The 23553-nt window shown below is 42.4% G+C and overlaps 1 protein-coding gene and 1 long non-coding RNA gene across 7 annotated transcripts in view; one reads left to right on the top strand and one right to left on the bottom strand.

Annotated features, from left to right (window-relative positions):
• The window catches only part of RAPGEF2 (Rap guanine nucleotide exchange factor 2), a 162881-nt gene extending 157469 nt beyond the window's left edge, over positions 1 to 5412 (top strand). For all 6 annotated transcript variants that reach the window (XM_081208648.1, XM_081208649.1, XM_081208650.1 and 3 more), the window contains 2 exons: positions 455 to 760; positions 2273 to 5412. In XM_081208648.1, the coding sequence (XP_081064774.1) occupies positions 455 to 760; positions 2273 to 2298 (332 nt within the window). In that variant the 3' untranslated portion in view covers positions 2299 to 5412. The remainder of the gene's footprint in view (positions 1 to 454; positions 761 to 2272) is intronic.
• LOC308595174 overlaps positions 1 to 23553 on the bottom strand; it is a 37509-nt gene that overhangs the window by 9493 nt on the left and 4463 nt on the right. The gene's annotated exons all lie outside the window — the stretch shown is intronic.

The following is a 23553-nucleotide window of genomic DNA, read 5'->3' as shown; positions in this document are numbered from 1 at the left end:
GTTATCACAAGCTGCTTTCTATAATTGGCTCAGGTTTTGTATTAGTTATCTTCTATTTCACTTGTTCTTTTTCTTTGTAGCTTTGCTTATGTCTATGTTTTTAATTGCATAATATATATAAAATTAATATGTAGGTGTATAGGTATTTGGTATGGCTGTGCCTGTATAATCCAGCCAGAATTAAGCAGTTTTGGATTCCATTGATTTGAATGGGAAAGTTTTAAGAATGTGCTCAACTCCCATTTGGACTCAGTGAAATGTAAATGCCTTTACTTTTGGGCTGCCTCATGTCCATACTGTGGTTGTTTTTAATGCCAAGTTGTTGAACTCCCTTGGAAGCACATCAGAGCTACCAGGATTATGACATAATAGAACTAAGTACAGGCATAGATAGTAGTTGTAACAAATATATGTAAATGATTATCATTGCTGATGATGCACTATTTTACTGCAGCTCGAAAAGAGGGCCGCTATCGTGAACCACCACCAACCCCGCCTGGTTATGTAGGAATACCTATTGCTGACTTTGCTGAAGGAGTTTCCCACCCAGCCCGAAAACCTCCGGATTACAACGTGGCACTTCAGAGGTCTAGGATGGTGGCACGGTCAAGTGAAGCCCCTGGGACTTCAGCTTCACAGCAGCAACCACAGGGTCCTCCATCTAGCAGGCCTGTGGGCAAACCTCAGTGGCACAAACCAAATGAGTCAGACCCACATCTGGTTCACTATCAGTCTCAAGGGTTTTCCACAGAGGAGGATGGTAAACATCTTATAACATTTTGAAAATAATAAGTTAAGGGTTCGTTTCCATAAGTTCTTTTGCATCCAGAAGAGTTTATGCAGGTGCAAGAGAGGGCGTGTACTTTTATCCAGCTCTGAGCTCAGAAGTGTTTCTGGCTTTGTTTCTTGTTCTTATGACAGAAGTGCTGGCAGCTCATCCAAACATTTATTGATTTTTTAATTTTTTTATATATCTTGGTTCTAAGAGGGAGGATTTTCCATGGGCAGAATTCTTCTTTTGGTGTAAAATCCAAGAAGTCTTCAAATACTTTGTAGACTAAAAAGCTGTAAAGTTTGCACTTCCTCTGCAGCACATCAATGCTCTCAGGATTTTAACTTAATATTGAGTCAAGTGCAGGGCCGTGTAATGTTTGTAGCAAAGGTGTAAACATTTACTGAGTTGAATGTTAAAAACAGTCTGATTTGGTAAAATTAAAGTGGAGATGGCAAAGCAGCCAAATGGTATTTTAATCTAAAGGGTAAATGGAAGAACCATGCTGAAAGAAACATAAGGTTCAGTATTTACTTGAGAGAGATGTAAACACAGTAGCTGGTTCACATGCAAAAGTAAAATTGTGGTTTAGCACTATGTACATAAACTCAAACAAAGGCTCTTGCTTCACCCCTTCAGCTTCTGCTGGACAGCCTGAGAAGGCTTTTGCTAGTATTTACTTCCAGTGTTAAAGAAACCTGACTTATTACTGATCAACTAGAGATTAGAGCTCAAAACAGACTCTGGCTAATTTCTAAAGTGGGTTGGGGACATTTTTCTGACTGGTAGACCAAATCTTTATCTCCCCACCCCTGGAGGGTGTAATTTAACATGTGCGTAGTGCTGTCCACTTGTCAATCACCTGATGTCATAAGGGCATCAGGTAGCATTGTGCTTTGAAGCCTGCACTTTTGGGACTTCAGAGCACCATGAACAGATATTTGAAAGCCCTTTTGCAAACAGCCCAACCAGTGGTTTAAAGTGTACTGCAGGGCTTTGGCTGAGTATGCCTGTTACCAGCCAGATCCTATAACTCTCTGCTCACCAGGTGAACATGCTGTTGAAACAGATAACAGAGGGAGGTACTTTGCCCTTGTAATAAGCAGCTGATTTCACTCAGTGATACTAGCTGATGGACAAGTGGGTGTGGGAAATGGCCTTGTGGGTCAAGATTAGTCAGTATGCCACAGGTTTGCCAGCCCTGTTCTAAACAGACCAACTTTAAAACCTTAGGTTATGAAACTGGCTTGTTTTAAAACATACTTTGGTTAGTTAAACTCTAATATCTGATTCCTATGTACCAACTAGCCAGAATTCATGGCTGGTATTTACCACCTTTTCCTGATCCTGGCTGCACAGGAGAGGGCATGGAGAGCGAATGTGCATGCTACACTATGGGTTTAGTGTTACAAGTGAACAAGCCTAACATATAAATACATTGGCTATTTTAGTTCTAAATACCTTGAGATGTATTTACCTCCTATCCTGTTGTGTTTGCAGAAGATGAGCAAGTCTCTGCCGTCTAAGAACTGGGGCTTTCTGGATCCTGCGTGAGCCAACTTAAAGGAGAGCACAAGACGACGCCCCTAGTATAGGAGCCTTGGAACTCTAAAGGATGGTGGACCTGTTTGCCTCCTTCCCTGCCTTAAAGCAGCATGGGGCTTCTCCCCCTTCCTCCCGCACTCTTCTTCCCTTGCATGTGAAATACTGTGAAGAAATTGCCCTGCCTCTTTTCAAACTGCGTTGCTTGAAATGCACATTGCAGCGGTTTCCCAGCGTTGCTGTCTGCCACATCACAGTACCATTCTAACTTCCAACATCTACGCATCACAATGAATAACTGACTGAACTTCTCAAATGCCTGGAAGCAGTTTTTAATCACATTCAGAGGTATAGTGGAGGGGGAACTGTTGGGGGGGGGGGAGCGGCGCAGAGGGCACCAGAGCTTCTGCTTCCTTCTCAGCCAGAGGGGTGCGGTGGCTTTATGTGCTGGCCCCGCACTGCTTTTGCAGGCAACGTGGGACCCTCAGTGTTCCCCATAGCCACCCTCCAGCTAAAGGGCACCCAGAAGAGATGCGGTGGCTTGGGCACCCTGCAGGTCCTGCACTGCCCTCAAAAGCAGTGTGGGGCCGGCACACGGAGCTGCTGCGTCTCTCCAACTGTGAAGGATTCAGCAGCTCTGGCACCCTGTGGCCCCCTCCCAAGACTGCACCTGGGGTGATGTCCCCCCCAGCATGCCCCAACCTACGCCTGTAATTGTGATTAAGATCTGAGGAAGGTTGTAAATGCTTCCAGGCATTGGGGAAGTACAGTCAGTTATTCATTGTGACGTGTAGATGTTGGAAGTACACGTTTTGATTCCCAACTAAGAAAAATGCTGACGTGTATTTCTGGCTGGTTCAATGATGGAGAAGAGATACCCTCTTTCGGTTGTAAAGCCTTGGCCTATTTAGAATTTTTTAGTCCTCTCATACAGCTGTAATATAAATGATACTGTGATGTGGAAGACGGCAACAGTGGTAGCTGGGGAAAATGCTGAACTGTGCATTTCAAGCAACACAGTTTGAAAAGTGCCAGGACAATTTCTTCACAGTATTTCACATGCAAGGGAGAGATGTGGCGGCTCCATGCGCTGGCTCCACACTGCTCTTGCAGCCTCTCACTGCTTTTACAGGGTGCCCAAGCTGCCACATCTCTTCTGGGTGCCCTCCAGCCAAAGGGTGGCTGAGGGGGACGCAGTGGCTTGAGTGCCCTACAGGTCCCACAATTCCCACAAAAGCAGTGTGGGGTTGGTGCACGAAGCTGCCACATCTCTCCCCTGCATGTGAAATACTGTGAAGTTAATGCCCTGCAGCTGAGAAGGATGCAGCAGCTCTGGCACCCAGCACCCCCCTCACAAAATTGCACCTGGGGCGATGCACCCCCCCAGCACCCCTCACTCTACGCCTCTGATTGTGATTAAGATCCGAGGAAGGACGGCTGAGAAGGACGCAGTCATTCCGACGGCATACTCCACCCCACGGCGTGCCCTTTCCCCATTGTGTGGCACGCTCCCACCCACCCCAGGCACCACCGGGTCATGCCCTGCCGCTGATCACAATCCGTGCACTTCACCTCATTGGGATAATGAAATCAACTAGTTGACAAGCTACATTTGGCCTTTACCCTACTAAGAGAAACATGTTGAATTCCTTCAAGTACACAGTGCTTGTTTGCTTGTTTACAATGCCTTTGTTGCTACTCTAAATGTTGTATTGGGGGGGGGAGTTACACCTGCATAATTTCAGTATTATTTTGTACTTTTTAAGAAGCGGTTTTTAAAAAGCTATAGTGTATCTAAGTAAGGGTGGTCTATAGGGAGGATTCGGCCTTTCATTGACCTTCAACCTTCATTTTTAGTGTTCTACATTCGGAGCACAGTTGATCAGTTTTGGAATTGCTGGTATTGCTAATTTGCATCTATAATGATGCAGGGCAATTAGTCTTGCGTTTTAATAGATGCAAATCCATTTTGCATCCCTTTCCTGTGCCTTGAGGAATACAGAATGGTGAATAAAAACATTTGTCGCACTTTGACAAATGGCAATTCCATCTTTTACTTCAAATATTTTTTTCCTTTTTATCATCCTTGTAATACGCTAACAGTTGTCACACACAAATTATGAGGATAATACTACAGTTAAGGCAATGCAGGACACTGCAACTAATGCCAACCCTTAATAGTGATGTAATAGGCTCTTTTTATTGGCTTTGCATTAGGAAGTGATACAACCTTTTTATAAAGAGGAGCAATCTCTGAAGATCTATCAGCCTTAGCAGTACAAAAATATTCACAACTGTGGATTACTTTTATGGAACACTGCATGTATAGAGAAGGCCAATCGGGTAGCAATCACATGCTCACAGCTGCTATTAATCCTTGAGTGACTGAAATGAAATGACACCCCCTACTTTCTGTTTTTGTGTTGGTTTTGCACAGACTCCGGAAAAGTGAAGGCTGCCAATCTGAGCAGTACTCAGATGTGAGGAACTGCTGGTCTTGGAATTTTTTTCATTGAACTCAGCTGATCATATTGATCAGTAGATAAACGTAAATAACTTCAACTTCTAAAGATCAAATTGCAGTGTTTTTTCACTGTATTGAATTATGTCAGTGCTTTATTTAATTATTCTCTTTCTCCTGTATTCATGGCTTTTGTCTTATTTGCTCATATATCACATTGTCAATTATACATTTGTAATTTTACATGTAATATGCATTTGCCAGTTTCATTATATAGGGTATGGACCACATGTGCATATAGCAAGACAGAACAAACCTAGCTGTATCACAAGTTGCACAAATGTTATATAGGCATTAAGTAATTGTAGACCATAGGACTGCTAATCTCAGTTCACTCTGTGATGTCAAGTGCAGAATGTACAACTAACTGGTGATTTCCTCATACTTTTGATACTACTTGTACCTGTATGTCTTTTAGAAAGACATTGGTGGAGTCTGTATCCCTTTTGTATTTTTAATACAATAATTGTACATATTGGTTATATATTTTTGTTGAAAATGGTAGAAATGTACTATGTTTATGCTTCTATCCAGTTTGTATGAAGCTGGAATATAAATAAATATAATGTTAATGATCTCCGTATTGTTTTGTGCTGTCTTGGATGTTTTCTTAGGCTTTGCTATTCATATATATGGGAGAGAACTGCAAGTGCAGCTGTGCTTGCTAGTCTCTGTGCCACTACTAGAGGCTGTCCTGAGCTAGTATAGCGACACCAGCAGATCTTTTCTTTAGCTTATACAATGACATTTCACCAAGACTTGTAAAGCCCTGGCCTTATATAACAACAGCTACGCTAATGTTCACTAAATGATGCTAATGAATTAAGACTCAGCTCCTTGGCATCATGTTTGTTTTAAAACCAACTCTAGAAGAATGCAGCCTTCAACCCTTTTGTTGCCTTTTCTCAGCTTGGTGCTCCTTTCTTTCCTAACTATGTTTCCAACAATTCACAGTCAATGTTGACAGATTTGCAAAGCCACTTAAGCCCCATTCTCAATAAAACTGTATCTGAGCAGTACTATTTCAGGTGGGGGTTCAGATGTCTGAGTGCTCCTCAGTAATAATGGAAATCCCTGTAAATAGAAAAGTGGGTGCCAGGGAAATACAGTAGTTAAAACCTAGTCTTCTTCCTGACATGGCAATTTTCTATGTGAACCGATTAAAAAATAAATAAATGAAGAAGCATTATACCATATGACACACACACCCGTGCTGATAAAGCCAAGATACAGAATTACCATTTAATTAAAACTTCACCTTGAGAGGATTTCTGTGAGTCGCCAGTGCAAACATACATACGTACATCATTTTATTTGCATGCCACCTTTCCACGGTTAATAGCCATGCTCCAGGTGGCTTAAGCCATGAAAAGAAATGCACAATTCAAAATACAGCAAAAGTAGTCATAAGGTATAAATAAAACATCAAAAAGTACACAACCAAACCAAAGGATTTCCACATAAATCATCATAAAGGTACAAAATAAAACTACACAAATTAATATCAATAACAGCAACAATAACACCCCCTCAGCAAAAAACCCTAAGCAATAATAATAATAAATAAACTTTTATTTATACCCTGCCCTCCTCAGCTGAAGTTGGGCTTAGGGCAGCTAACAATGCCCCCACCCAGAGTCTGTTCAGCAGCCTCATCATCAGTCAGTGCCATGCCCACCCGGAGAGTTGGAAGAAGGCAGGGAGATCAAATAAAAATGTTTACATAAAAACCACTGTAAGCAGATGGAAACATTAGCAGGATTTTGATTTCACTTGTAGTGTAAAAATTACCATGGGAAATATCGATTGATATACTAGAGTCTGGAAGATGATGCAGTTTAAGATGTTTAAAATGGGGGTCCAGGGAGGGGTGGGAGTTAGTCCTGAGATTTGGGGGAATCTCTGTATATGAATATGTATATGAATTTTTAAAAAATTAATTTGTATTGGAAAATCGAATAAAAATGTTTATTTAAAAAAAAGGAAGGGAGGAAGAAGGCAGGGAGCAGGCCTTCCACGACTCACAGCCAAGATGATATTCCAGCAGTAAATGTAATCCCTTATTCTCTGGCCAGAATTACTACTCTTTAAACATGGATGCTTTCTTCCCAACCATTTCCCCCCATCCCTCTGCTGCAACGGTCAAAATCCCCTCCAAACATTCTTCTCCCTCATCTTTGATTGTCCTTAAAGGTGCCTTCCCCCCCCCCCCTGTCAAATCCGCTCCTGCAGGAAAACACTCCCACCAGAAAATATATAGCCTAAAATATCTGTTAATGTACAAATACATGTTACAAAAGCAGGGTGGATTTGATTTAAATTACTAGTCAGTAAGACTTGATTTCATAGCTGTCAACTTTTCCCTTTTCTTGCGAGGAATCCTATTCGGAATAAGGGAATCCCCTTAAAAAATGGGAAAAGTTGACAGCTATGCTTGATTTACATAATTTTTTTTTACAGAAATACTCATTCTTGCTGGTTTAATCTTAATATTTACAACCAGGTGAAGGTTTCATTTCTTGAATAATAAATTTTCAGAGTAGTTTTTACACTTATATAAAAAAATCACTGAGTTATACTAGGCAGATAATTATGAAATTATTGTGAGGTTTAATAAGTTAACTTTATATTTGTACATTTTTGGAAGGAGAAAAATAATCATTTCCTTAACAACAATTTAAACAATTTATTTAACTTAAACAATAATATTATAGCATATGTATCCATGTTTGTTAACTGATGTGGTTGAACTTAAAAAACAAACAAACTTAGACTGAGTTTTAGCACACATGAAAAACTTAAAACAAATCCTTATTTCCATTATAGCCTTTGGACTATACTGTAACTTAAACAGAAAAATATCTTTAGAAAGATTTTTCCTCCAAAAGCATTTTATTTTAAAAATCCGATTTAAATTTTAAAAAATCCGATTTAAATAAAAAATCTGATCTTTTAAAATTTAAATCATTGATTTTTATCCACCCTGTACAAAAGCTTGTTTTTAAATGAAATCCTTCACTAAATGTGTTCAATATACCCATGCCAGCACCCAAAACTCCTTCCATGCTGAGATAACGGGGTAGGGAAAACAAAGTTGGCAGGGGAGAGGAGGGAAATGTCTACCTCTGCTAAGGGAAGAGGAACTGAGGAGATGTGGAAGGAAGTTAGAAAGTGAGATAAAAGGCTAATATATAACATAACAACAGACAAACCGGGAATGGAAAAGGGGGGGATATCAGAAGAAACAGGACAAAAAAGTGAATGTACCTGGCCATGGAAGAGGAAACGGGAGAAAAAAGCACAAGAGATGCGTAAAATATTTTTGAGAGACTGGGTGGAAATACGGAAATATAAAAGCAAAAGCTTTCCGCGCTTAAAGCTGGATCAGCTTTCCCAAAGCCACCAGAAAAAGTGCCTGTATTTAGCACGAGGAAAACTGACGTAGTGGGCTGAGGTAAAAAATAGCCATTTAAAAAGATTGATTTGATACCAGTAGAAAATCATGCAAGTGATTGGCAGCTCCTTGTGCCAAACTCCGCCTTGCCACCATTTTGTAACTTCTTCTGTCCCCGCACCACCATTTTGTGACTGCTGGGCCTAAGTCATTGTCAGCCATCTTAGTCGGCCCTGGGAGAAAACAGTTTAATAATTTATGATCTAGTTAATCCTAAATAATACTATCTGCTCCTTTTAATCCAACTAGTGAAGTATAAAAGCTTCATTCATATATTTTTAAAAGTTTGCACGTTGTGTTTATTTTAATTCCTACTCTGTATACATTATACTTCCACATACCATCCAATAACCAAAGTTTGCTTCTGATTCTGTAATAGCATGATAATAACATATATGTATAATATAGATATATGTGTGTGTGCGTGAACAATATATGAATGCACACTTCTCAAGTTGCATCCTTACAGTTTTTAAAATACTGTTCATGAAGGTCACTTTCCTTCAGCTGTGAAATACACCTTTTCAGATGAAGTGTGTCAGTATCTTAAAAGCATGGAGTTAGGTGGACTGAATCCACACACACACTGCAGCCTGCCAGTGAGAAGTTGTGTGCTTGACAGCAGTGCTTCACTTTGATATTCTAACTGAAAAAAGGCTGCACAAATTTATTATGGTCAAAATCCAGCAATCTCCTTAAACCTTTCTATGGGGGGTAGCGGTGGCGGGAATCCTTCTACAGCCAAGTTCTTACTTTAACAATTTAAAGTAGGAATGGGGGATCTGTGGCCCTCAAAATGCTGATGAACTTCAACACTCACCTGCCGCAACCATCATGGCCAATGAGCAGGGATGATATGAGTTGTAGTCCAGAAACATCTGGAAGAACTGCAGGTTCCCTGTCCTTGGGTTTGTTTATGCTTTGGTTGTGGTATTTTTGTTTTTTGTTTTGCCAAAGTGGACATAGAGTTATCAGTTATATATACTAAAGATGTTCTGTGCTACAGAATTTGAGGATTACTGAGATAAATTATGTAGTGTATTTATTCATTGTGTATTTTTTGTTTACAGAGATCAGCACAGTTTATATATTGCTTCTGTAAATATTGTCACCCATTCATCATCCTTGTAGGAAGGGTGGATTTATAATGTAGTAATACAGTCAGTTGTATTTCCTGTAACATTACAGCACAATCCTGTACATATATAATTAGAAGTCCCAATGTGTATAATAGAGTTTTCTCCCTGTTAGGAAGGAATAGGGCTGCAGGAATAGGTCTCCTAGCAGTAAACATACATACCGGTACATACATATGTCATTTTATTTGCATGCCACCTTTCCACGGTTAATAGCCATGCTCCAGGTGGCTTATGCCATGAAAAGAAATGCACAATTCAAAATACAGCAAAAGTAGCCATAAGGGATCATTAAAACATCAAAAAGTACACAACCAAACTGAAAAAATTCCACATAAATAAAGCTACAAAAAAACCTACACAAATTAATATCAATAACAGCCACAATAACACCCCCTCTACAAAAATCCCTAAGCAATGCCCCCACCCAGAGTCTGTTCAGCAGCCTCATCATTTGTACCTGGGGTCAGTCCCAGGACAGTTGGAAGAAGGCAGGGAGCAGGGCTTGCAGGACTCACAGCCAAGATGATATTCCAGCAGTAAATGTAATCTCTTATGCTCTGGCCAGAGTTACTATTCTTTCAACATGGATGCTTTTCCCACAACCGTTTCCCCCCATCCCTCGGCTGCAAGGTCGTAAGCCCCTCCAAACGTTCTTCTCCTTCATCTCTGATTGTCCTTAAAGGTGCTTTTTATTTTTTGTGTGTCAACTCCCCTCCTGCAGGAAAACACTCCCACCAGAATATACATAGCCTAAAATATCTGTTAATGTACAAATACACGATACAGAAGCTTGTTTTTGAATAAAACCTTTCACTAAATGTGTTCAACATACCCGTGCCAGCACCCATAATTTCTTACATGCTGAGATAATGGGGCCGGGGAGACAGAGAAGTTGGCGGGGGAGAGGAGGAAAATGTCTTCCTCCGTTAAGGGAAGAGGAACTGAGGAGATGTGGAAGGAAGTTAGAAAGTGAGGTAAAAGGCTAACATATAACATAATCAACAACTGACAAACCGGGAATGGAAAAGGGGAATATCAGAAGAAACAGGACAAAAAAGTGAATGTACCTGGCCATGGAAGAGAAAATGGGAGAAGAAACCACAAGAGATGTGTAAAATATTTTTGAGAGACTAGGTGGAAATATGTAAATATAAAAGCAAAAGCTTTCCGCGCTTAAAGCTGGATCAGCTTTCCCAATGCCACCAGAAAAAGTGCCTGTATTTAGCACGAGGAAAACTGACGTAGTGGATTCCTTGCTGCAAGGAAAATGCTGAGGTAAAAAATAGCCATTTCCAAAGATTGATTTGATACCAGTAGAAAATCATGCAAGTGATTGCCAGCTCCTTGTGCCAAACTCTGCCTTGCCACCATTTTGTAACTTCTTCTGTCCCTGCACCACCATTTTGTGACTCCTGGGCCTCAGTCATTGTCAGCCATCTTAGTCGGCCCTGGGAGCAAACAGTTTAATAATTTATGATCTAGTTAATCCTAAATAATACTATCTGCTCCTTTCAATCCAACTAGTGAAGTATAAAACCTTCTTTCATTTATCCTGTACATGTATACTCAGAAGTAATTCCCAGTGCGTATAATGGAGCTGTCTCACTTTAGGACGCTGTCTCCTAGCAGTATGACACCTATCAAATGTCTAGAAGAGAGTGTGAATGAATCGGGAAGCTGGCTTGCTGCAAAGGCATCCCTTTATTGAGAAGGTGAAAGGAAAGCTAGAATAGATTGCAAAAGCAGCAGCTCTGACAGACTCCCAAGCCTATGGTCATCCATTTTGGAGAGGGAGGAAGTAAACTGGAGGTGTACCTTCCTGGAAACTTGCTTTATGAAAAATGGACTAAGCTTCAGCTAACTTTCATATTGGTTATGCAGGGGTGAAGGTCAGGATGACCAATAGAGAGCCAGGCTAAGAACCTCTGAAGCCATATTATAGGGCCATCTAAAAGCTAAAAGCACAAAGCCATTTTAGAAAGCTAAAGACTATTTCTCTTTCTCATGTTTGTCACTTTGCCACCTTTTGCAGAGGCAGCAAGCATGCAAGCTTGTGGGTGCAGCTAGCTTGCCCCTGCAGGAAGTTTGCTAGTTGAGGTTAAGCCATTTCTGAGAAACGACCCCTGACAAAGGCAAGTAGCAGGATGTTTGCTGACCGCCAGGCTCCAGATATAACGCTTAGGTGTGAAGTTGCTAAACCACAAGGACATTTCTTGGAAGCGGGGGGTTCAGGGGCACTTCCTGGAACTAGTACAGAGGTTAAGCAGTTTATAAGCCAGTAGCGCCACCTAGTGGAATAGGCAACTTGGAACCGAAAGGACACACCAAATTTATTCATTGGTTGAGCTTTAATGAATATGTATCAATGACCATAGGAAATTGTCAATCATTGGCTAAAGGGATGCCAAGGGGCTGAACTGTGCTTTGCAGAAAGATATATAAGTTGACTGCCCCAAAGGGGGGGCGGGCATTCTTCATTTTCCTGAATGCACCCTATTTGCTTTTTGTCGGACAAAAATCCAAATAAAAACTTTTTCTTTAAGAAACTTTGCTGCCTGATTTTTACATTCCTGGTCTGAATACCGATGTCCCTTTCATTTCTGGTGCCAAAAGTGACTCGGATCAGAAGGACTTTAAGTGTCCTCAGAGACCAGGAGGCAGCTCCCTTGACCTCTGGGCAGAGATGGCGGAGGGCCAACGGACCTCCTGGCTTCCACGTGCACACCGAACCTTTTCTTCGGAGGGGGGCAGAAGGCAACTTGACCCTCTTGCTGTATCCTGGGACAGAGGACAACGGATTTGAAGAGCCGAGGTTGGGAGGACAGGGCAGAGAACAGCCGGCTGGGGTGAGTACATGGCAACAAGCCCTGAGGGGATAGGAAATCCTCCTTTTAATTAAGGAGAAGGGAGATCCTGATCAAATCTCCAGCGTGGACAGTGGCATTAAGGAGAAGGGTTGACCCCTGACAACCACCCACGCTTTGGTATTAGGAAGGAGAGAAAAAGGGGGGGCACAGGGTGGTTAGTGTGTCGTGCAAGCGTCCAACGAGAGAGGCATTTTGTGCATGTATGTGTGTTACCCCGGGGCATTCCCCTGGGGTCGTAGCAACAAGTACTCCATTTCCCAGTCGGGCGACCGCACCTGGGTGAGAAAAGTTGCGAAATGAATGTGTGAGTGTTTGGTGTGGGGACGCTGTACAGGGCCATACTGAAAATGGGAGGGGGGAGGCTTGAAAGGCTTGAAAGGTCCAGTAATTCCCCTTCAATGTATGTTAAACAACTTCAAGGAAGGACCAAAATCAGCATAGACCAGGGGGGACATCCTGACCAGATTCCCTATATAGACAACTGGCTGAAGGTGGTAGATGACAATCACCCCCCCTGGTTGAAGAAATGCAGGACTGAACATTGCAAAGTCACTCCCTCATGTCAGGTTTTGGAGAGGGAAGATGTCCAGAAGAAGTGCAGTGTTTATGGAGAAGAGTGTACAGAACAGTAAGCAGTTATTACTGCATTAACAGAGGAAAATAAAAGAAAAGAGCATGAAACAGGATGCTGTTATAGAATTAATGTAACAGGATCTTGAACAGACAAATGAAGGACTTAATAGATTAAACACAAGTCATTTAGAAGAGAGGTCTTAACTAATTCAAGACCTCCAGAGGCATGGAAGAGAATTTGACAACCTCAGAGAGGTTTTAGCTGAGAAAGACAAAGAAATTTCTGCTATTATTTCAAATACAAATGTGTATTCTGAGCAGATTAATATTCTGAAATGTCAGATCAAGTGCAAAGAGGATGAAATGCAAGACAGGGAAATAGTGTTGTCTAAGGCTGAAAGGGAAGTCCAGTTACTGAAAGATCTACAAACCAAAGGTGTGAACAGTGGAGGCAGAAAGCTTTCAGAACTTTCTGAACAGTTAAGTGCAATAAAATCAGAACTGGCTGAGGAAAAAAAAAAATTGAAAAACGCTAGTAAAACAAAAGAGAATGAAGAATTTGTTAGGCAAAACAAAGAGACTAGCCAAACAGTTAAAGATCTTCATTCTGCAATTAAGACTTGTGATGTTACTTACAACAACAAACTCATGGAGTGTGACTCACAAATTAAATTGCTTAAAGAACAAATAAGTAAATCAGCTAAAAATTGCAAGAAACAGAAATAGAATGTAAGGAGGAACAGACCATTTTAAATCCCAGGTCGATGAACATATCTCTGTAAAGGAGAAATTGAACAAGTTACTAAAATTAAAAGAAAAACAAAGAACAAAGTTTTGTGAATGAGCTGAAATCAGTGAAAGATTCACACACCCAGCTCACTTTACAAAATGCAAAAAGAAAGGGATGAAGATTTAGCTAATTTATCCAGACAACTTGCTGAACATACTGACCATCTAGAAATTGTCAAAAGGTCACTGCAAGGAAAGGCAGAGATTGGGATATCCCTAAAAGACAAGCTTAAAGTTGTGGAGCAGTAGGCTTTTGCAGAATCCTGATCCAAGGCTTCAGTATTTTAGCAAAACCTCTAAATGAAGTTACCAGAGGAAGAGAAAGAGACCCCTTTGAGTGGGGACCGGCCCAACAAGAAGCCTTTGAGACTATCAAGCAATTAGATTCCACAGTGAAAGGCTGGCCACCCTGTCTGTGGTCTGTCGCTGCCACCGCCACACTAGTGGAAGAAGCAGGCAAGTTCACGTTTGGCCAGGAGATGCATGTGAATGTGCCCCATTCGGTTCTCACCCTTATGGAATATAAGGGGTACACAGACTGAAACAGGCTTTGCCCAACCCATTGAGAAGTCTGCAGGCGCAGTGGAAGCTTGTGAAGCAGACGTGCCTGATGCTCTAGAGAGACCAAAGGGTCCTAGTCATTTTAAGGGCCAGCGTTGATTCTTGGCTGTTGGCAATACTCCAAGGGAGGAAGCCCTGGGTAGCGTGGCAGCCACTGAAGACAGCATGTCAGGCCACAGTGGCAGCCAGACCAGAGGGGGCTGGAAGCCCAGAAGGGGCTGTGGGACGCCCAGAAAGCCCAGAGGGGGCTAGAGAATGCCCAGAAAAAGTACCAAGCCCAGAGGGGGCTGAGGCTGTTTTGGGAAGCTGTTTCTACGCTTCAATAAGTTGTTCCTCAGGCAGCAGAGCACCCAGAAGTGGGGGTGCAAGGCAGGCAAGCCGTTCCAAGAGCTCTAAGAAAGCCAAAGTCTCCAAGAGTTGTTTGTGTTTTGAGGCGAAGTCCAACAGCAAAAGGCATTGCCCTGCAATTGGCAGCAGGATGCAAGGCTAATGTCCAGAAGTTGAGACGTTACTGGAAGCAGTATGGGGTCCCGAAGAGATTGCCGTGATGCACTACAAAGCCCATGGGAGAGGCCGGGACATGGTCACTAGGGGCAACCGGAAGGCAGACAACGCAGCTCGTGAAGCAGCTTTGAAACCTCCACCAGCACTCAACGCAGCCCTCATCCCACAACTCACTCCAGACGATGTGGAACCACGCTACACACCGGAGGAGCAACAGTGGGCACGCCAGGAAGGAGCAACACTCCAGGAGGGATGGTTCCGTCTACCAGAAAACCGTGTTTTTGTGCCCCAACATCTGGCTACCGTGATTGTGAAGAATTACCACGAGTCCACTCATCTAGGGGGTCCAGCTGCCAGAGCACACCTTGGGAGACTTTTCTATATCACTAACCTTTCTCAACTAGTTGCTGCTATATCCCAGAGGTGTGTCCTGTGCGCCAAGAACACCCCCAGACAAGGCCACCTCCCCCCACCGGGTGTACAACACGTGGGCTTTACCCCTATGAAAAGCCTGATTGTGGACTTCACTGAACTACCACCAGCTAGTGGCATCAAATACCTGCTTGTGCTTGTCTGCACCCTGACAGAGGCATACCCCACTAGAACAGAGATACCTCGTGAAGTGTCCAAGAAACTGTTACATGAACTCATACCCCGATTTGGCCTCCCCAGAAGTATTGGCAGTGACAATGGCCCTGCCTTCATTGATAAAGTTGTGCAAGAAGTGTGCAAGGCGCTGCAGATAAACTGAAGGCTACACGCAGCCTACAGACCCCAGAGTTTGGGAAAACCTGAGCGTATGAATCGCACCTTGAAGACCCACTTGGCCAAGCTGACCCAGGAGACGGGACTACACTGGATAGATGTCCTGCCCATTGCCTTGTTTCAGATTCAGAGCGCTCCAACCAAGAGACTGAGACTATCACCCTTTGAACTTTTGTATGGCAGGCCACCCCTTTCGTCTGAGACATCCCCGCCAGTTTGGGGCGGGTGGGAGATCACATCACTCAGGAACAAGTGCAATTCCTGTCCCCGTGTGTGTTTGCTTCCCTTTCCAGGTACTACCTCGAGCCTACACCGTGCAGTCTCGCTGAGCCGTCCACAAGTTCCAGCCGGGTGACAGTGTGGAAGCGCAACCCCCTCATCCCTAAGTGGCGAGGCCCGTATACCGTCCTCCTCTCCATCCCAACTGCGGTGAGAGTAGCCGACGTGATTCCCTGGGTGCATCACACGCGTCTGATCATCACCTTGTGTCTGACGCTACCGGAAACGCGTTGGGCCACGGGCAACGTGATCCTGCGACTGATCATCACAAGGACTTTCACAAGGACTTTCCCCTTTTCTCTATTATGTTCTGTATTGATTTGCTCTATGTCCTACTGCCCTTTTTGCTCTATGTCCTATTGTCCTGACCCCACTGAGCCATACCAACCCTATTGGCCTGCGGACCTCTGCTATGACTGGTTCGTCTTGCCAGTGGTAAGAAATGGCGTGCTCATTGGCTATTGGGAACAGGGGTTTGATGAGGTTGCCGTATTGAAACATCCCACTACCCCACTGTGGCTTCTCTTCCACACCACTGTCCAGCGCACATGGGTACTGCTCCTACGGGAAGTTGCAGAGACAGTCGAAATCTATCGAGTTCTGGACCGCTCTTGCTGTTGTGGGGGGGTAACCAACTGTCAATCGGGAGGTAGAGCACTGTACCAACTCCATCTGGTAGACCAGGTCCTAATCTTAATCCAGGTGTTGCATGGGACGGAGCCCATCTTAATGCAAATATTGCAGGGGAGGGAGCCTGAACCAGGTTCACATTGAAATTGCTGAACAAGTGCCAGTAAATCCTGCAGCCCCACCTGTGGTTGTCGTGGTGGCTCGAGCCTCCCATAATCCCAGAAGAATACCTGGCCTGGTAACTCCACACATAATACCCTTGAATGTGGTAGGGTATTCTTGTGGCTGCATAAGGGTTGCCACCCCAGGCTTCAGCCTCCATAGGCCCTGGTCAGAGACCACATAGGTGACCTCCACCCAGTAGGACCAGCCTTTGAACTTTACAGAGTCTATTGCCATCCCTATAGCTCCCGAGGCCTAACAGTGTATCAGTGCCAGGCGGCCACTTTTCCCTGTGTAGAGTGGGAACGTTTTGTGTGTAGACGCTGTTCACGCCTCAGTAGGGCCAGGAGTTAGAGGCCCACATGACCTGGCCTTCGTGGGCCACCATCCCTTTGGCTTGTGGTATTACCCTTTTTGTGGTATTTCTGTGTTGGTGGTACAGTTCTTTGTTCTGGGGCACCGAACATTCCTCGAATCAGGATGTGGATCATACCCCGCCTCCGGATGGTTCTCACCTCTCAGATGGCCACCGGGGGGAGGGAAAACACCTTCCTGAATATGACAACAGCTGTAGCTAAGAGCCTGAACAGGTCTGAGTGTTACAGGCTGATTTGTACCACAAAATTAGTCTAGATGGTGCAGGTCTCCCCAGTGTATGTAGTTGAATTAGTTCTTAGCTCCCAGGTTGGTCATGGTTAAAAGAGATTTTGCTTGTGATTTTACTTCTCTTCGTTACCGTATTATTCTTATCATGTTTTTTGCCTTGCCTTATTCAGATTGTACGCCAAATGGTAAGCCACTCAGTTAATGCAGCAACACGTACCTATATCCTGGCTCTCTATGATGTTGCACCTATAGGTCCATCAAGCGAAAATGGAGAACCGTGACCGGTCAGCATTTTCGTGATGGAAAGGGGGGAATGCAGGGGTGAAGGTCAGGATGACCAATAGAGAGCCAGGCTAAGAACCTCTGAAGCCATATTATAGGGCCATCTAAAAGCTAAAAGCACAAAGCCATTTTAGAAAGCTAAAGACTATTTCTCTTTCTCATGTTTGTCACTTTGCCACCTTTTGCAGAGGCAGCAAGCATGCAAGCTTGTGGGTGCAGCTAGCTTGCCCCTGCAGGAAGTTTGCTAGTTGAGGTTAAGCCATTTCTGAGAAACGACCCCTGACAAAGGCAAGTAGCAGGATGTTTGCTGACCGCCAGGCTCCAGATATAACGCTTAGGTGTGAAGTTGCTAAACCACAAGGACATTTCTTGGAAGCGGGGGGTTCAGGGGCACTTCCTGGAACTAGTACAGAGGTTAAGCAGTTTATAAGCCAGTAGCGCCACCTAGTGGAATAGGCAACTTGGAACCGAAAGGACACACCAAATTTATTCATTGGTTGAGCTTTAATGAATATGTATCAATGACCATAGGAAATTGTCAATCATTGGCTAAAGGGATGCCAAGGGGCTGAACTGTGCTTTGCAGAAAGATATATAAGTTGACTGCCCCAAAGGGGGGGCGGGCATTCTTCATTTTCCTGAATGCACCCTATTTGCTTTTTGTCGGACAAAAATCCAAATAAAAACTTTTTCTTTAAGAAACTTTGCTGCCTGATTTTTACATTCCTGGTCTGAATACCGATGTCCCTTTCAGTTATGCTGTGATATACAGAAAAACATACACAACCTTTTTCTCTGTGTTGTATATTTATGTAAAGCTGGAATGCTGACAGACTATATTTAAAAGCACAGCTTTCTGATGTTTACGGATGGGATTATGTGGTGAAATTAGCACACTTTGCCATCTGTCTGTACAGATTTTTCTGTTGCTTCTCAAGGTCTGTGTGGAAAAATATGTATCTGATACAAAATTCCGATGCTTTAGTAGAGATTGCTTTTTGCAGGGGGTTGGACTAGATGACCCTTAGGGTTCCTTCGAACTCTACAAATCTGGGAAATGTGAGAGCTGGTTGTCACGTTCAGCATCAACCTGTAATGTGAGTGGGATGATGTACAGTGGTACCTCGGGTTACATACGCTTCAGGTTACATACGCTTCAGGTTACAGACTCCGCTAACCCAGAAATAGTACCTCGGGTTAAGAGCTTTGCTTCAGGATGAGAACAGAAATCGTGCTCCGGCGGCGCGGCAGCAGCAGGAGGCCCCATTAGCTAAAGTGGTGCTTCAGGTTAAGAACAGTTTCAGGTGCTTCAGGTTAAGAACAGTTTGATGTGCTTTCGAACTGCTAGGTTGGCAGGAGCAGGGACCGAGCATCGGGAGCTCATCCCGTCACGGGGATTCGATCCGCCGACCTTCTGTTCGGCAAGCTCTAGGCTCTCTGGTTTAACCCACAGTGCCACCCATGTCCCCAGCGCCACCCGCTAGATGTAGAAAGAAAAATGAAAGCAACCGAACCATATCCCCCCCACTTCCCGTAGGACAAACTTTGTGAGCAAAAGATGAGAGAAGGCCAAGCAGAAATTTTTATTCATCTAATATAATTCACATACTTCTTGATTGTAAGAAAACTTCTAGGCAAGACATAAAGAGATAAAACACATGTGACTTCTACATTCCTGGATAGGCTTGCCTAAAGAAAAATGTTCTAAGTAGGTGCCCAGAAGGGTATGTACTATGTATAGCAATGGCGCATTCCAGCTATCAGTAGGCAGTGTGTTCCAAAGTAAATTGCCATTAGACCAGACTGTTTTCCTAACAGTACAAGTAAGATCAAATGTCCAGGAAAATCCGGACATATGGCTTTAAAACTTCAAGAAATAAATAAATGGTGACCTGATTGAAGACTGTAAGTGTCTAGTTGATGAGTGTAAACTGCAGAATATTAGTGCAGGAAAACTTGATGGAACTGAAATTTCCACACTACCTCTAATACAGGGAGCCTATATATTGTATTTGCTGTTTCATTTAAAGTGATAGTAATCATATGGCATGTGCATTCAGAAGGGATGGAAAATTTGCCTATTTTAACTTCCTCATGATCTTAAATTCAGTTCACCATATTTTCACATCAGATTGCTTTTTTTTTAACATTCCCACAAAGATTAGCATTTCAGTCCATTTCTCCTAATAAATACATTTGGCACACAGTTTTGACTAATATATACATCCTTTCAAGATACAGTATAAGGTGTTTTGCATGTTATTTTCATGGGTATGTGCATTTTTATGTACAGTGGTGCCCCGCAAGACGAATGCCTCGCAAGACGAAAAACTCGCTAGACGAAAGGGTTTTGCGGTTTTTGAGCTGCTTCGCAAGACGAATTTCCCTATGGGCTTGCTTCGCAAGACGAAAACGTCTTGCGTTTTTTGCAAGTTTGTTTCCTTTTTCTTAACACCGTTAATACAGTTGCAACTTGACTTCAAGGAGCAACTCATAGAACGCGGTGTGGTAGCCTTTTTTGAGGTTTTTGGTGATTTTTGAAGCTTTTCCAAAACTTTTCCGACACCGTGCTTCGCAAGATGAAAAATTCGCTAGACGAAAAAACTCGCGGAACGAATTAATTTCGTCTTGCGAGGCACCACTGTACACTGTCTCCTAATATACACTTAGCGTGAATTTTACAGGACAGCTGTATTTGGGTTCACATATTGTTTCTTGAAAGGTAAATTAGGTAGCTTCATCGTAAAATCCAAACTGAACCAAATTTTGCCGCACCCCTAGTCTTCAGCAAGTTCTTATGTAATTCTAAGATTTCACCAAATGGTATGCTGTGCAGTATTTTTTTAAAAAATCTTGCAGAATATATATTTGGTGTTGGTGTGCTAACTGGAGATAAAGCAGCATCTGAAATACATAGTTAAGGAGACCTCTTGTGTTTGTTGTTAAGTACTACAGTTTTAATACGGAATTATTTGTGGCATTTATTTATGTCCCAGTTCCAATTCTACATTTGGATTACACTTGCTTTTCTGCAATTAAATCCAACAGCTGCTTCTACCATGATGGTGCAGCTAATCAAGCACAAATGCAAAGTGTGCACATTCTATTGGATACAAAGGCCATACTAGAGTTATTTCTGTTCCCCTTTCTTTTTAAAATACAGTGGAACCTTGGTTGCCGAACATAACCTGTTCTGGAAAACTGTTTGACTTCCAAAACGTTTGACAACCGAGACGCAGTGGGCGGTCGGAAATTCCCATTGAGAAAATTGACAGATAAATGCTCTGTTTTTCTTCTACTTTTTAGTACGCCTAAAAAGTCTGAAATATTGAATACTGAAATATTTTGCAATAAATTTGTACCATTATTATTAGTTAGCAGTTATTTATCATTGTCACTGTGCAGATAGTGGGGGCATGCAAATCAATGTTAAAAGGACTGGGGTAATGGAAATGGATGTAGTTGTCCCTGGAACCTGAAAATAGTTGAGAAGCAGCCAAAACTAAGTAGAACAATTCAAGGTAGAATTTCTAGATAAATATCTCTTGGGGTGTAGGTAATAAGACAGGAAAATGATTTTCTCCAAATGTGGAGTTAAGAGACTGGCAAGGAGACACATGCGGTCAATAAGCTTCACATTCAGTATTAGTGAACAATATACAAAGTATTGCTTATTTATAGACAGGAGAAATGAAGTAACTATATTGTATGATATTTGTTGATTATTGCATACAAGTACAGTGGTACCTCGGATTAAGTACTTAATTCGTTCCGGAGGTCCGTTCTTAACCTGAAACTGTTCTTAACCTGAAGCACCACTTTAGCTAATGGGGCCTCCTGCTGCCGCCGCGCTGCCGGAGCACGATTTCTATTCTCATCCTGAAGCAAAGTTCTTAATCTGAAGCACTATTTCTGGGTTAGCGGAGTGTGTAATCTGAAGCGTATGTAACCTGAAGTGTATGTAACCCGAGGTACCACTGTATTATTGTTTTATCTGTTGTAAACCATTTATATACCACCTGTCATAAAAAGATACATACCGGGACAGTTTACAACCAAGTAAAATGGTACAAGCGTATTAAAATCACTTCTAGTATACACTGCTAGGCATTTTTCTTTAGTGGTGTTTGTTTTTGAATCGGTTTCTTGTATATTTATTTAACATTACCGTATAATGCTCCCTTGAGGGCTTTAAAGAAAGTTGGGCTATAATCTTAAACCACAATACATACTTGAAACTTCAGAAAATGTACAGTCTCAATAGTTTTCTTGCTACTTTGGACTGTGTTGGAGATGAGAGGGGCATTCAGGAAATCGAATGTACTAGAGCAGAAAGAACTCAACCTGTCAGAATTGCTATTCCATAGAGCTTGGGGGAGTAGAAAAGGAACAAAAAATGCTTGCTGTGTTTAGTGGATTTTAAATCAACGTTTTAGTATGGGGATGTTCATGGCAATACAGATCATAAACTTACAATAAAAAAATTCCTTTGCAATTATTCTGTATGTTGAAAAAGTCAAATCCAAGCTTTGATATCCTTTTCAGTGTCTTGCCAGACTGGCATTTTAAACCAGAGAATAAATTACTGCCTTGCCTTTTTTATTTTGGCATTGCTTTAAGTTTCAGGTTGCAACCTTATGTAAGATGTTTACTAGAGGTTAAATTTTCCTTAGTTGAATTTGTTGAGAGGAAGTGTGCAGTTCAGGTAGAGGGGTCTTTAGAAATTAGTTGGGCAAAGGTTTAATATATACAGGGTGATTCATAATGAAGTATACAGTTTTCAGATGCTGTAAAACAGTAATAGGCAATGACACGGATCACAAATGTGAACCGTGAGGTAGATGTACAGTGGTACCTCGGGTTACAGACGCTTCAGGTTGCAGACGTTTCAGGTTACAGACTCCGCTAACCCAGAAATAGGACCTCAGGTTAAGAACTTTGCTTGAGGAATAGAACAGAAATCATGTCGCAGTGGCGCAGCGGCAGCAGGAGGCCCCATTAGCTAAAGTGGTACCTCAGGTTAAGAACAGACCTCCAGAACGAATTACGTTCTTAACCTGAGGTACCACTGTACTCATAAAGTTTGTGTTCCACTACTGAGGGAAGTGACATAGGCGATAGTGTGCGATTCATGTGACTAGTCAGGCAAAATGGCTGCGTCTGCAGTGGAGAAGTTGTTTTGTGTTCTTGAATTGAGCAAAACGGAATCTTTAACTGTTGTACGATGGCATTTTCGATCATGATTTGGGGGGGAAACCTCCAAGCAGAAAATGTATCTACAGTTGGCATAAAAAATGTGAAACTATGGGCTGATTGTGCAAACTTAGAAGTCCTGGACGACCCTGTGTATCAGAAGAAGTCAATAGTATTTGCACCACTGTTCAACGAAGCCTGGGAAAATCAACACGTAGGGTGAGTCGTGTTTCGGCAGATAAGGATTACCGGTTCGATGTGTGACAATGGCTGCACATATAGAACATCTGTGACTGTTTCTAAAAAACTTTAAGCATTCCCCTACAATTCTGTTACAGGTAATATATATTACATTGTTCTTTTTTATAGTGTGTTGAAACGGTATATGTCATTATTAATCACCCTGTATTAAGATATAAAGAGGTCCACACACCTACAAGTGCAATCATACATGTCAACTATTCCATCTCAGTCTTACAGGGAAGCCACTTGAAGGAAAGCAATCCCCAGCAGACCTCAAATATATCCTAATCTGCACTTAAATTTCAGAGTAGGTGGAAATGTAGCTGTGATGCACCAGGCTCTAGTACTCGAGATAAAAATAATTAATTAAAAGGGAAACTTACTTGTTGTGAAGGGTGGTAAGATTAAGGCATCTGAGAGAGAAAAGTAGATTTGATAGTTGGTGGCCTCTGTAAAATTTTGTTTGCAGCTCTAAAACATTTAATGTTAGGATCATTAACTTCAGACATTTGTTTTGACCATTTCAACTAACTATGAAAAGCAAGGCTGAATGTCAGATATCCATGTTTCAGACAACAGAGGGCTTTTATAATCAATATCACCAGTGCATCCAAATGAGCTGGTTATGTCTCTTCTAAACCTCTGGTAATAACATACTTCTTTTGCTAGTA

Source organism: Podarcis bocagei (assembly GCF_964188305.1).
Source record: "Podarcis bocagei genome assembly, chromosome: 9".
NCBI classification, from domain to species: domain Eukaryota; kingdom Metazoa; phylum Chordata; class Lepidosauria; order Squamata; family Lacertidae; genus Podarcis; species Podarcis bocagei.
This window is presented reverse-complemented; position numbering and strand designations above follow the sequence as displayed.